Source organism: Castor canadensis, chromosome 13, assembly GCF_047511655.1.
Source record: "Castor canadensis chromosome 13, mCasCan1.hap1v2, whole genome shotgun sequence".
Classification (NCBI taxonomy): domain Eukaryota; kingdom Metazoa; phylum Chordata; class Mammalia; order Rodentia; family Castoridae; genus Castor; species Castor canadensis.
In genome coordinates, this window is record NC_133398.1 from 20,411,400 (window position 1) to 20,425,735 (window position 14,336).

General features: G+C 49.5%; 1 protein-coding gene across 2 annotated transcripts in view; it reads right to left on the minus strand.

Moving 5' to 3' along the window:
* Nucleotides 1-8,859, minus strand: part of Tmem268 (transmembrane protein 268) — a 33,252-nt gene extending 24,393 nt beyond the window's left edge. The window contains exons 1-4 of one of the 2 annotated variants that reach the window (XM_074051174.1): nt 8,774-8,859; nt 4,735-4,925; nt 2,337-2,446; nt 731-838 (exon numbers count right to left, since the gene is read on the minus strand). In XM_074051174.1, the coding sequence (XP_073907275.1) occupies nt 731-838; nt 2,337-2,446; nt 4,735-4,843 (327 nt within the window). In that variant the 5' untranslated portion in view covers nt 4,844-4,925; nt 8,774-8,859. Of the gene's footprint in view, nt 1-730; nt 839-2,336; nt 2,447-4,734; nt 4,926-8,460; nt 8,623-8,773 lie in introns of those variants that run through there. The other variant, XM_074051175.1, reaches the window with a different exon arrangement.
* Nucleotides 8,860-14,336: the final 5,477 nt, after the last annotated feature.

Sequence of the window (14,336 nt, forward strand, 5' to 3'; positions counted from 1 at the left end):
ATCAGCTAGACCATACCTCACCCCTCGCCCCAGTTCTTCCTCCACTTAAACCTAAAACACACATCTACACTGCAGATGGCTGAGATGCTTCCTGTGCCTTTTCCCTCGGTGTGCCCATGCTGTGCAATAAATCTCCTTTCTCTGCCCTCACCACTGCTCATCTCTTTATTTGGAGTATTGGGGCAAGTGGAGGGACCTCACACAAGAAACCCTGGAGTGGGGCCTCTGGTCTAGAACTCTGGTTACAGTCAGAGTGGCTAAAAGAGAAGGGGCAGGAGCCAGACCACCTGGGTTCAAAGGCTGCTCTGCCATATATGTATGTGTTCATGTGTGTAAATATGTAGGCACAGATGCATGTTTACATGGACACACGTGTATACATATATCTACATACATGTATACATGACTAGAGCTGAAACAGACCTACTGTGAACAGAAGGGAAACCAAGTTCCAGAAAGGAGAAAAGTCCTGGCCAAGGGCAGATATGGAGTCCAGCACCTGGTGGGTCTGCAGATTCACAGCCCCAAGCTTCGGCCACCATTAAACCCTGACATTCATCCTTCACATGGGAGCCTTGCCATGACTCTCCCAGATTTCCTTCTACACCAAATACAAGTCCGTGTGGCATCGCTCTTCCCCAGACAGCTGGGCAGCTAGCCCCAAAACCCTCATCCTCCCCAGGACACAACACTGCATTCGGCAATACCATGGGGCGAGCAGGGTGCTTACCACAGCAAAGGCCAGCCGCACAGGCCTGGAGTTGTAGATGATGTACCTCCTCACCTGGGGCTCCAGGAGGGCGCTCTCAGCGAGGCTCCTGTACTGGTCAGCAGGGACCTGCGCAGTCACCCAGGGAAAGAGATCAACCGGCCAGGGGAGAACCACTCCCCGCCTCCTCCCTGCCAGCTAACAGGTCACTCCCAATTCACATGATCATCCCATGGGAGGGAGAGTGGGCACATTCAGGGTGGCCCCAGAGGGCAGAGCTCAGAGCTCGGGGCACTAGGTAGAAATCACAGGGGAGATGACAGCTGAGGTCCAGCAGGGCATCCTACAGAGGGATCCCCACGGCCTAAGAGTCAGTGCACTGCAGCACACATAGGCCCTGAACCAAAGCAGCCCTACCACTTTGCTGTGTAACCTGGCACAAATTATCCCCACTCCTCCGAGACTCAGTTTCCCTCCTGATTAAAAATGGTATGGAGGGGCTGGCCGAGTGGCTCAAGTGGTAGGGTACATGTCTTGCAAGCATGAAGCCCTGAGTTCAAACCCTAGTACCACCAAAAAAAAAAAAAAAAAGGTATGGAGGAACATGGCACAACAGCATGTGCACTGTGTGGCAGTAAGGAAACCCAGTCTTTTTCAGAAAGGTGTTTCTTTGTACAAAGGCTGGAAGGATGACGCCAGCTTGCTGAGAAGGGCTGGTGCTGTCCGTCTGGAAAGTTTTCCTTCAATGCTGACAAAATATCACTCTAAATGAAAATGCTTTTTTTTAAAATGAGACAGGGTCTCACTATGTAGCCCAGGTTGGCCTCAAACACCAGCCCCAGCCTCTGGAGTGCTGGGGTTACAGCTGCACCACCACACCTGGCCACATTTCAGTGTTAAAGCAGTGAATGCTAAAATCTCCAAAATCTTCAGGGTATGATCATCAGCACTTGTTCCCCATTGTGATGAATTCCCCACCCCCATCATTTGTAGGTGATGACACTGAGGTTCAGAGAGGTTAAATTACCTCCCCAAAGTCACACAGCAGTGAGCAGCGGAACTGGAGTGGAATCCAGACAGGGCTCTATGAAGCGAGTGTCTAGATTCACTGACACTTGAAGGTCCTGTTTCAGGATGCAGTGCATTCCTGCGAACATTCCTTGATTCCTCCCTACCATGCCCTTCCTCCTGCCCGCCCAGCGCACTCCTCTTTAGCCTTCCAGATCTTACACCAAGGTCAGCTCCTGTGTGGCCCACCGTAGGCAAGTTTATCATCTTCTCCTGTGAACGTGTTCAGTACCTGGGGCATTCCTCCTCTGTGGCACTCACGTCCTGCTCTCCTGATCTGTCCAACACATGTCCAGCTCCCCACTGGGCTCTGTGACCAGCCTGAGCACCTGCCCTGCATCCTGGTCACCCCTGCACACAGTGGGCACCCCAAAACACATGGCTTCATGAACTCACTGGGAAAACAGGTCAGCTCTCACACACCTTCCCTATGTACCTGACCACAGCCAGCAGAGTAAGTGTTTAATAACTATTTAGTGAGTAACAGGATGAAAGCATCGATGGATAGGTGGGTGGACAGAAGAGAAAGTGCCAAGGACTCAATACTGTCAGCACTTACCTGAAGGCCCCAGGCCTGAAGCTGCTCTTCTGCGGCTCCCAGATCAAAGGAGATAGGTGCACAGGTATTATCGATGCGGAGGACTGTGAGGACCTGGCCATTGTGCAGCTCTGCAAGCAAGGATTCCATAAAATTCTAAGTTCTACATCTCACCAAAAAGAGCTTTGTATTCTGCCCTCTCCCAAGGGCCAAGCATGGTGGCTCACGCCTGTAATCCCAGCTACATGGGAAGCAAAGGGATGTGAAGGAAAGACAAGTAAGATAGTTTGGGGATCAAACTGTAGCTGAGCCTCTCACTAAGAGTATAAACTTAAACTTGTACCTGTTTCCTCACCTAGAGGATCATCTCAGTCACTGCAAAGGACTTTATAAATAATTCGGTTTATAAACAGACATGCTTAGCACAAAATAGACACACAATTACTGCCCCTATTGTTGCAACTTAAAAGCAAGCTGGTCAGAACTCAAAAGTAGTAATAAAACAACCCAGATTTATTTTTGTTTGTTTTTACACTCCCACACCTTGTTGCAGAAAGGACCTCAGGTAAGCTTCATAAAATTATAAAAAGATAAAATTACAAGATTAAACAGGAATATGCAAAAAAAAAAACTAGACAGAAGAAAATGAAAGCAGTCAAAAAGAACAGGTACTGAGGACCAAGCATGGTGGTACATGCCTGGAATCCAGTTATGTGGGAGGCAGAAGTAGGAGATTAAGATCCAAGGCTGACCCTGGCAAAAAGCACGATACCCTGTCTGAAAAACAAACTGAAAAGTAAAAGCACTAGGGATATGGCTCAAGTGGCAGAGCATCTGCTAGGGTAGGCTCTGAGTTCAGGTCCTAGGTATTGAGCCCTTACCATGCCCCAGGCCATGGGCTGAGGCTCCAGTCAGGTTTCATTGACTCATCTATGAGCCCCAAACACAGGTGCCATTCACACGGAAAAGGAAGCAGAGCCTCTGAAAAGTGAAGGAACTTGCCCAGGGTTGACAGGGAAAGCAAGTGACAGAGGGAAAGCAGAGCAGGAAGGTGCAGCCATAGGGTGGGCAAGGCGGGTCTTAGACGGGCCCTCCACCTTGCAGCACAGCATGAAATCCCCACAGGAATCTGGGCTCCGGGATGAAGGCTCTGAACATCCCCATCAGGCTCTCTACACAGTGTTTGCCTGAGCTTCAGAGACCTTTCACTGTCTTTGTTAGCCTTCAGAACAAAGAGCTCCAGGATTCCTGGCAATACGATCTCTCATCTGTTCCTGAAAATGAGAGCAGCAAGTCCTCCACTGACAAGTACTTGTTTTTACACCTATGCTAAGAAAAGCTACCAAAGAAGAATGCGTGTGTGTGTGTATGTGTGTGTGTGCGCACGCTCATATGTGCAGGACACAGCAATTTCCTACAGAGGAGCAAGAAATGGCTTGCCAAAAATCAGCAGAGCAACATCTTTAAAATCTTAAAGGAAAATTTCATTCCATTTCATTCTAGGCTGTATGCATAAATGTATAAATTGCTTTCCTAGTAACTGCAGCAATAAAACAATCTGCTTTTAAGCAGTGAAGTTTCAAACCCTCTAAGTAACCAAGCCACGTTCCTGTGGATCTCCTACAGTTCAAAGTGCTGGGTCCACCTTCTATACACAGCCACTCTTCCACTGTTCATTCGACCCAATGCTTACTGGGCATCTAATGTGGGCCAGGCCTGGGCTCGACCCTGACATACAAGATGAAGAAGACAGCACAAAGCCCTGTCGTCCTGGAGCTTACAGTACAGCGGGGAGGGGGGGTGGCTGAACACTTAGCATTTATTAATCAGATAATTATTCCAGACTGGGATAAGTACAGAGGGTCCTGACTTAGGCTGAGTCATCACAAGTTTCTTATAGAAGGGATATCTGAACTGAGTTCTGAAGGATAAGGTGAAATTAAGCAGGAGAAAGGCAACAGGGAAAAAACAAAACAGGCAGAAGGGGCAGCACATACAAAGGCCCAGAGGCAGAACAGCATGGCAAAGCACAAAGAACCCCAGAAGCCATTAATACAGGCCTTGAAAGCTGGTGAATGACAGATCTTCATGCCAAGTTCAGTGGGAGACACTAAAGCAGAAAGTGACAGGGCTGGTGTGCACTTGAAAAGGATGTCTCTGGATGCCACAGAGAGAAAGGATGTGTGAGAAGCATGGAGGAGAGAACAGCTGGGAAACAGAGAGTGACAACAGGAAGTGGCCATAGAGAGAACAGGGTAGAAATGACAGCAAGTGGCCTGGAAATGAATTCCAAAGTCACCCACCTTTATCTAAAGGACCCTCAGTGTCCTTTTCTAACTGTAGCCAGTCAGGCCACATGAGCCCACTGCAGCATGGGGCAGAGCGAGAAGGGGAGGGTGAAGGGTCATCACCTTCTTACCTTGCCCCCACCCAGGAGGGCTCCCACCAGGCAGAGCGCCCCAGCCAGGAGAGGAGGTGGGCAGTGGGCTAGCAGCCCCACCGGGGTCCATCTGTGGCTCACAGGCCATGACAAGGAGCCAGCTGGCTTCTACTTCCTTTCCTGGAACTGTGGTTCATGCTGGCTGGAGCAGCAGGCTCAGCTTCACTGCCCTTTGAAAAATAGCACATAAAGGAGCTTCAGGCCTGGGCCGCAGCACCCCAGGCTTTCTGGAGCACTCTTAGGCCTAAGTCACCAAAGGCCAAGGACGGCCACCAGGGTCTTTACACTAACTTTAGTCTTTCTCATCATGCTCAGGAAATTTCTCAGAGGAAGAAAGAGGAAGAACTAAAACCTCCCCAGACCTCAGCTGAGAACTTCCCTTCTGTCTTGGGTCCTTTCCAGCTCAGCCACACCAGGAACCCACATGTCACTCAGAAGCTGACCAGATCTCACATGTCACATACTGAGGATGCTCCAGATAAACAGGCACAAGTCAGCAGCTACATTACAGGAGCTTGCATACATACCCAGGCTCTCACACAGCTTCCCGCAAGTCATTGTAAAATACACAGGGGGAAAAAATCAGGGGATGAGAAACACAAATTACAAAAGAACAGGAATTGGCAACCATGAAGGCAAAAATACCCAGCTATTCAGGTAATCAGGCTCCCCAGCAGAGGCAGTGGAGCTCTGTGTTCAAGAACATGCCCTCTACAGTGAGATTAACTAGGTGAAATGCCAGCCCCACCCCCTCCCAGTTACAGAAACTTGAGCAAGCGGTTTAATCTTGGAGTTTCAGCTCTTCAAGCAAGGAACCTTCCCCACAGAGTCAAAGAATCGATAGATGCCACATGTAAAGGACATACAGCAGCATCTGGGACAAAGGACACCTTCCATGACTATTAGCTACTGAAAACAAATCGCTCTTAGTGCTCTTTTGAGATCTGACACAGTTGCTGTGCCTACACTATAAATTTACTTTTGAGCTTCCAGGTAGCCAATGTGAACAATGTGAACATGGAAACACTGTCAAATAGTTATAGCTCTAAGGAGGGAAGATAGTAATTTGCGCCTTCTTGGCATTTGCTTCTAAAAGATCTTGGAGACGCTTCCAGAGCCTCCAGGGCCAGGTCCCTGAGAGGCACAGTGGATGTCACCCTTAGCCACTTGCATCAGCAAAAGCAGGGGTCCCTTTGTGGGTATTTCCTTGTTGAAAAAGTGAATCTCTGTGCCACCTGCTTTGGCTAGTCCATACACACGAACCTGAAAATCATGCCGAAGTGCCCAGGGATGACAAACCAGCCCTACAAATGTCTTGGTGAAGACCTACTTATAGAAGCTTCTTTTGCTACCCTGGCCAATGATACTGGGGAAGACATGAAGTATCCAGTTGGCACACATCTGCTTGCTTCCATGCTGGCCCAGGACACATCTTCACTGACCATGTTCTGCACAGGGGGATCCTGTTCCTCACGTCCTCATCACTGTCCACTTCTCCCCATACTTTAAACAGGACCAGCTATCTGATTTGTGGGGCACACTGCAAAATGAAAATGTGGGGACTCTCATTCAGAAATTATGATGAATTCTCAGATGGTAATAGCAGAACATATGGGAACCTTTCTAAGTGGGGGCCCTGAGTTGAAGCTGGCCCTGACTTTAACCTCTAGAAGGTTCCTTGGACATCCCCTCTCCCAACGAACAATATATACCAGATAAGCTTTTAATTAACAATTATCACACACTCACCCTGAACTAGGCTCTAAGACCAGAAATCAGTTCAATATTATGAAAAGACTGAAGACTTCGGAACCAGAAAGCCTGGGCTTACTGTGACATTGGCTGCCAAGGCACCCCGCCTGAACCTTGCTGCTCCCGTCTCTAAATGGGGTAGCCTGCCTCCCTCGGCAGCTGTGAGGATAAAACAGGAGATGCAAGCTTAAGGTCTAGTGCTCTGCTCACTGCAGGTCCCTTGCTTCAGTATGGTTTTCCTGTTTCACAGGGGAGAAATGTGACCATCAAAGGTATGAAATGACCTGCCCGAAGCTGGGTGGCTAGCTGAGGACCCTGCCATCCCCAGCCTAAGCTGTCTAGCTCTGACTCCACACCCATCATTTCCATGTCCTCATACCTCTGGACCTTGTCTGGCTGTCTCCAAGCTGAAACCTTTAAAAAGAATGGGTCAAAACACACTTCATTTTCCAGCAGTGATCTAGAAAAAAGTTCTAGTCAGACTAAAATGCTCGCTGCTAGGAAGGCAAGGTCTTCTCCCCAGCTAGCCAGGACCTGGCCCCAGCAGAGTATTTACGTCAATCTTATGTTTTCCTTCCTCCTTCTTACCCTGTATCCACAAGAGGCTTGAAAGCAACAAAAACAGCCACAAAGTTGTGCCCTGCACTGAAACCCTTCTCTACTTCATGTGACCACCTGCTAGGCCCCAGAGACAGCTAGAACCCCCAGGAACTGTCAGCTTTCCAGCCTGCAGCCAGAAAAGCTGTCCTAGTAGATCACAAAGGCCTGGGGGGCCCAGGGTGAAGAGGGTCGACCACCACCAGCTGGAGTTGCAGAGGTCAGAGGTCTCCTTCCAGGCTGCACAGAATGGCCCCATTAGTTGCAAAATCACACAATGAGGCATTGTCTTGGGGTAGAAATCACAGACTCTAGTTGGTCCCATCAGCTGCTCACAAAGTCCCAATTAGCAGATTTCATTCATTCACCTCAGGCTGTTCTGTGTGGTGGCTAAAAGTAACCTGTCCGGTCCTACCACTTCCCACCTGTGTGACCTCCAGCAAGTTCCTGAACTTCTGTTTGTCTAAGTGGAAATGGAGATAGTGATGGTAATTTTGGATTGCCCTGAGGTTTAGCGTTTGCACATGTAATTCATACAAACAGCACTGGGAAAAAGAGCAATCACTGTCATCGTTCTCTACTACACAGACATCCCCTGAGAACATTCTAGGGTCAAGCCCAGCCTATAAAACTGGAAATAAAATCTGAAGTCCCTGACCAGGCCTCCCTGTTGGGGATCATCATCTGAGGGAAAGACAAAAGCAGAAAGAAAATTATCAAAGACCAAACAAGACATAAAAGCGAGCACCTTGGGACAGGAAAAGGGTCCTTCAGGCTTTCTAGAGGGGAGGAGGCGCCCTGGCTTGGCAAAAGTGGAGGTGAGAGTAGGAATGAGTTCAGACCAGAGGCAAGCAGGGTGCAGGCCAAGGGCAGACCCTGACCATCACCCACCCTGTGTCCAGGACCCCCAGCCCTACTGAACCCAGTTCCAGTCCCAGGCGCCTTGGAGTCAGGCACGAGGGTGGCGGGATGGAGCCTGCAGAGACCGCCCTACCTGGTTACAGTCTGGCTTCTGAGATCCCTTTGGGGATCCCACGTTTACCCAGCCCCCCGGTCCTCAGCCTTGCACAGGCTCAACTCCCTGGGGGGCTCCATCTCTGCCAGCCTCCCCAACAACGCCTCACGGAACTGGTTTTCCTCAGTGGGATTGCGGCTGGTGAGCCGACCTGGAAAACCGACAGGAGACCACAGGAAGTGTGGGGGTGGGAAAGCCTGGAGAGTCAAATGTCCAAACTCCTCCTTTCACAGCCGTGGAAATGAAGACCCAGAAGAGAAAGTCAACTACCCAAGGTCAAGAGCGGGTCCCGGGGCGGGCCAGCAGCGAAACCCGGCTCCTTCAGGCCGGGGATAGCGTACCTGGCCTTAGCCTTGGGCAGCTGTGACTGCCCCGTCTCTGCCCCCAGGTCTTGTCCAGGTCCGCCGCCTGAGGGATGGGGGACGGGGGCACCTCCTTCACCCCAGAAATCACCCAGCCCTCCAGGCCGCGGAATCCCCGGCCGCGCAGCGCGCAGCTCTCCCCCCGGAGCAGCGTCGCGCCGCCCACCGGGCCACCGGGGCCCTCGCGGCGCGAACGCAGGCCCTGGCCGAGGCGCCCGGCGGCCCCGCAGCGCCGGCACCGCGCGACACCACTGCGACCGCGGGCGCGCGCACGGTCCCGCGCCGCACTCACCGCCGCACCGCCGCCTCCGCCGCCGCCCGGGGACGCGGAAGATCCGGAGCGCTGCAGCCCTCCGCGCCGCAGCCTCCGGGCGCCGCTCGCCCGCCCGCCTCCAGCGCGTGGCACCGCCCTCCGGGCCCGCCCCCGACCCGGCTGGCCCCCGCCGTCCCCGCACCGGCAGGAGCCGCCCTCCGGGTTCGGCTCGGACCGGGAGGGAACGCTTCTCCCCGGCCCGCAGCATTTCATCAGCCCGGCTCCCCCGGGACGCCGGAAGGGCCTCCGCGCCCCGCGGGCCACGTGCATCGGGTCTGGGGCTCTGCGGGGGCAGCCGGGACCTGGGGCACGTCCCCGCCCCGCTGTAAAGCAGCGGCGCCCTGGTGAGGTCCACTCCCGGGGGACATGCAATCACGGGACCCGGTGGATGAAGCAATATTCAGAACAGAAGTCTCTCCGGGACTTGGGCGCTCTGTACGCTGTGTTGTAAGAGCATCTGTTTGGAGATCAGATTACCTGAGCTCCATCCAATCCAGGTCTCTCTCTCCACTGCTTATTTCGTATTCGGTAAATTATTTAAACTCGTGTCTTTTTTTTTTTTTTCAAAAATCATTAATTATAACTATGCCAGGGGGTTGTGTGAAGATTTAATGAGCTCATCAGAGTGAAATGTTCGAAACCACCAGACACATCACACCTGCTCACTGCATGCTGGCCACCACCATCATCACTCATTACCTATGAGGGGTCTGCAGTGGAAATTTACGTTCCCCTTCCCCCAAGAAAGCACGAACCTTGTGTATTTTCCTTTAGGACACACGGGGGTGGGGGATACGTTTATGCAAAGGTGAGCCGACTATTCTTTTGGGGACCCTGCTTTTTCATTCAACAAAGTATCTGGGTATTCATCTCCTGCAGAACACTCCACTCTGCCTCATTTCCCTTTAAGTGGTTCATAAACTTCCGTACACCGTAGAAAGAGCATTCACTTTCCTGGCCCCTCTCTCTTGGTGGATGCATAGGAGGTTCCCACTCCTGCAGTGCTGGGACATTCATGGTCACTGCTACTGTATATACAACACACCTGCATTTCTACAGTGAACTTGCACACATTTTTAATTTCAATAATTACTCCCAAATTGTTGAGGGACTTTCAGACCACAGGGCCCAGCTGGCAGCATGCTCAGCCAGCCCAGAGGCAAAGTGCCTGGAGGCAGCGAGCAGGAATTGGAAACCCTCATTTATGGGGTAAGTGGGGACCAAGGCAGAGGGCCACTAGAAATTAAGTGAATTCATTTTATTAGCAAATCCACATTGGGTACGTGTTCAGTGTAAGGCATTATACATTGTACTGGGCAAGAGTGAGTAATACATGTAAGATCCCTATGTAGTGCCCAGTTTGCTTTAAAAAAAAAAAAAAGAGCGAAAGACCCAAGGAATGTAGGAGCTTTACAAAATGCTGATAGGATACTGAAAGGGATCCTGCAAGAAGTTGTGACCTGGCCCCCACCTCTCTAAACCCTACCTCTCTGTGAAGTCAGATAGTCTTCCTGCCCTCTCTGCCAGTCGGCCTTCACTCTTCATCCTCTGGCATGATTCACCTGTCAACACATCAGTTTCCTAGAGACAGGGAAGACAGGGGCCTTGGAGCTGGCCAACCAAGCTGTACTAACTACTTGCATGTGAGGTTGGACAGCTAAATTTACTGAGATTCAACCCCTTCCTTTACGAATTATGAAAGGGGGATGATAACGCCTGCTCAGGTGAGATGTGCGTAGTGTAAAGTGAGGCACATTTTTGGATGGCAAGGCACCGTGCATTTGCATCTCTGAAACTTCTGCAGTGGCAGTCCTAACACTATGCCCTTGAGGAGTGGGGACTCCATGTAGAGTGGAGAAAGGGCAGTAAAATCCAGTCAAGTCTGATGGAAAGCTGACTTCAGTAGGGATAACTTGATGGATTCTCAAGGGCCTTTGTGGCAACCTTAGCCACCCTCCACCCTCACTCAGCTCCTAAAAACCCTAAGTTCTATGAATACAGAGCTTCTCTCAGTTCCTCCTCTGCCCCATGTTCTTTCTCACTTCCAGTTCTCAGTGGTTTGCTACTCCCTCTCCCATCTGGAAGGCTATCCCCAAACCCCATCCCCCTCATCACCTTAACATAGGGACAGGAAGTTAAGAAACCTGATGACTGAGAACTATGGTTTAGATATTGATTTAAAAAAAAAAATCACATCTTGGCCTGCTGACGTTAATTGGACAACTCGTGACACACATACAGCAGGGTCTTGCTGATCCACAGCCTGAGGAAACAGCAGCACAGCCCTTGTCTAACCATCCAAGGCCAAAAACTCCAATCCAACACATGGGAGGAGTTAATGACACATCAACCATTTTCCAGAAATGGCCACCTCCATGTCTGCAGGCCCCAATTAAAGTTTAAGATCTTGGGAGCTTCAGGGACTCTCCAGCCTGCCCACTGTCCTCCATCTTGAGAGTGTATGTTCACTGTACTTTTGCTTTGCATTAATACATCTATTCCTGCTAAAGTCTCTTCTGTGTCTGTCCTTGAATTCTTTCTCTGACAATATTGAGCACTTTCTGGTCTCTTACACGGTAACCCAGATTCAGTAACAACTTCATTCTTGGGTCTCAGCTGACAGGACCCTTATGCTGGGAACCCTTTCCTGTCTCGGGTGGAGGTCAGTCCCCATTCTTACTGGTTTCCTTGTGTAACTTATGCCACACACCTATCACAAAGTATGGTCGTTTTCCAACTCTCCTCCCCCAAAGAAAACAAGGTTTTGAGGCCCAGGGCTGTATCTTCCCATGCTCATAGGTGCCCAGCACCCTCTGAGGATTTGTTACATCCCTCTGAGGTAGTGAAGATAGGAACAAAGTCATTCAAGGCCTCAACGACAAGCCAAATAACCACAAATCCCAACCAAAGCCTCTCAGTAGCTGCTCCATCTGTCCTGTTTGCAAGGGTTACAGACCAATGTCTGAAGGCCGGCTGCAATACATTTGGCAACCTGGATGAAATACACCACGAACTTCTTTCCAGCCTGGCAGAACCTTAACATGTTGCAGCAGATGGTAATGGGAGGAAGTCAGAACCTCTGGGTAAGTGAAAAGGCTAAAATCAAAAATTAGATGTTGGCTTTTAGAACTGGTTTGCCAGTTACACATTCACTGACTTCCTAAACTTTCTTAGAAACTTAGTTTGAAACCTGGCCAGAAAAACATTGTCAGAAAAATCAGACAAAACCAGCAAAATTGCTCTGAATTTCTGTCAGGAAGGCCAACAATCTACCCAGGGACTCATTTCCATGGTTATGTACAGAAAATAAATGCCAGGGACAGGCACAAAGGGAAAAAATGGAGCCAGTCCAGAAGAACTCCATCTGGCTGGGGGAAGGAGTGTAGAGGGCAGTTTAAGGTAATCAGCCTTTTCACTGTTCAGTCTTCTCCTATTTAAAACCACCAGGGATGATAGCAGGCAGCCCATCATGCACTTTGAACCATGGACCCAGCTTCTCTCCTGATCCTATCTGCAACTGCTGCCACCTGTTTCTAGCATGCTGCCACTCTTCCCACTGTAAGTTATTTTCAAGTAGTCAAGTCAGAGTACCTGAGCCTGTGAGCAAAAACCTATCATGCTCTGCCTTCATGGCATTCCTCTAACCTGGGCCTGGCTGAGCCAGGCCTGCAACTAATTCTGTATTTCTTGACATGATCGTCTTCCACTCAACAAGACTGATGGCACCAGAAGTCAACCAACACTGTCTGTTGGAAAGGATGTGCGTTTTTTTCTCCTTCAGGGACAATCTGGCAGATGTCATTGCGTTTTTCTCCTGTCAACTGATGTCTCACCACTTCAGTGACTCTGAAATTACTGAAAAAGTTTCCACACAAGCAGGTTCTAGATTTGTTTTTCCCCTCCTTCCTGTGCAAATAGGCAGGCTAGGCACAATCTATTAAAGCATTTGACCAGTGGTTTGCCAGGAGTCAACCTCAACCTCTGGCTTTTAAAATGCCTAATGCCACTGACTAGCTCCTGGGTCAAGTGTGAATTTAAGGAGGAATGATAGGGATGGGCAGGCTTGAGAGTCAGGAAACAGACTTCAGTTTGTTACTTCCTTGCTGTAATCTTGAACATCCTCTAAGCCTCAGCTTTCTCACCATGGAGGTGGGATTATTCAGGGCCACTGTATATGGAGTGCTCGAAACAGAATGAGCGTTCCTCACTAGATGCCTACAGAGATTACATGTGGGGCTTCTAAGTTTCTTCATCTTTCACAAGTTCCTCCAATCCATAAAGTGGGAGTGGCTATTCAGGAAATTTGCATAATTACCCACAGGTTACATAATGCCTTACTCTACACTATTTTATGGCTTCCATCAGAGATCCTGAGTAGGTCTGAGCTATGGCACCAAATGGAATGCTATTTCTATGCCTATAACAGCCAACGTTGGCGGTATCCTTGAAGATCATCAGTTTAGAAATGTGGGAGAAAGTTACTGTTGGCAATTGTAGCACAAACTTTTTTTTTTACTCAAGACTACCTACCCATGGTTCCCCTTACTTCTCTACCTCCCTCACAGGTTAGGTCATGTACCTGTACTGGTCAATGGACTAAGAAATGTCATGCATCATTTTAGGACTGAAGACCACCACAGGAATTGGTGGTTGTCAACTTTTTCTTCTGCAATCACAGCAACTGAGCTGAGCTGGTACAGCCACAAGGCAGAAGTAGACTGAATCTGATTTACTTCAGGCTGCCCTGAAGTCACCCTACTTACATGAAACTTGCAAGAAATGGATCTTTGTTCTATTTGCTGAGTCTCTAAAATGTTCCAGGTACCATATGTGGTACTTTAATGTATTTTTAATAATTCTTTTCTTACTGCTCTAGGACAGTTCTAATCTGGGGATAGTTTTGGCACCCAGGGGACATTTGGCAATGTCTGGTGACATTTTTCATTGCCACAACTGAAGGGGAATCTAGTTGGTAGACAAGGGACAAGGCTAAGCAGCCCCATAATGGATTAAATGTACCACCTCCTTCCCCCCCAAAAAAGCCTTCCCATAAAAGCCCAGACCATCTCTCTGAGATGATCATTGTTTCTCTTCCATATATACTCTGCTTATTTAAGTACAGGTATGCATACATCCTCTCTCCTTTTATGCTCAAATGGGCTCTCTCTCTCTTCTCTCTCTCTCTCTCTCTCACCCACACTGCTCTGCATGTGTGTCTCCAGTCCATTCTTTACCAGAACCAATGCACCTGCCTTGCAGCCACGTCTGGTGGACTAACAGTCTTACGCAGATGCTAATTTCTCAAGGTACATCATAATGAAAGCCCTTTCCCTTAGAAATTCTCAAAGGAGCTTTTAGGAAACCTTAGTGCTGGTCCAATCCCAAGATTGATTCAACTGCCCTAGGAGGGACCTGAGTACCCTAAGAACAACCAAGATTGATTGTTTGGGATCCAGTTTGGCACATGTCAAGACCAGAGTGAATCCATCTCTGCTCTCAAGGACCACAAGATCTCCAGGCCTTCAGATCCCTGAGATCTTCC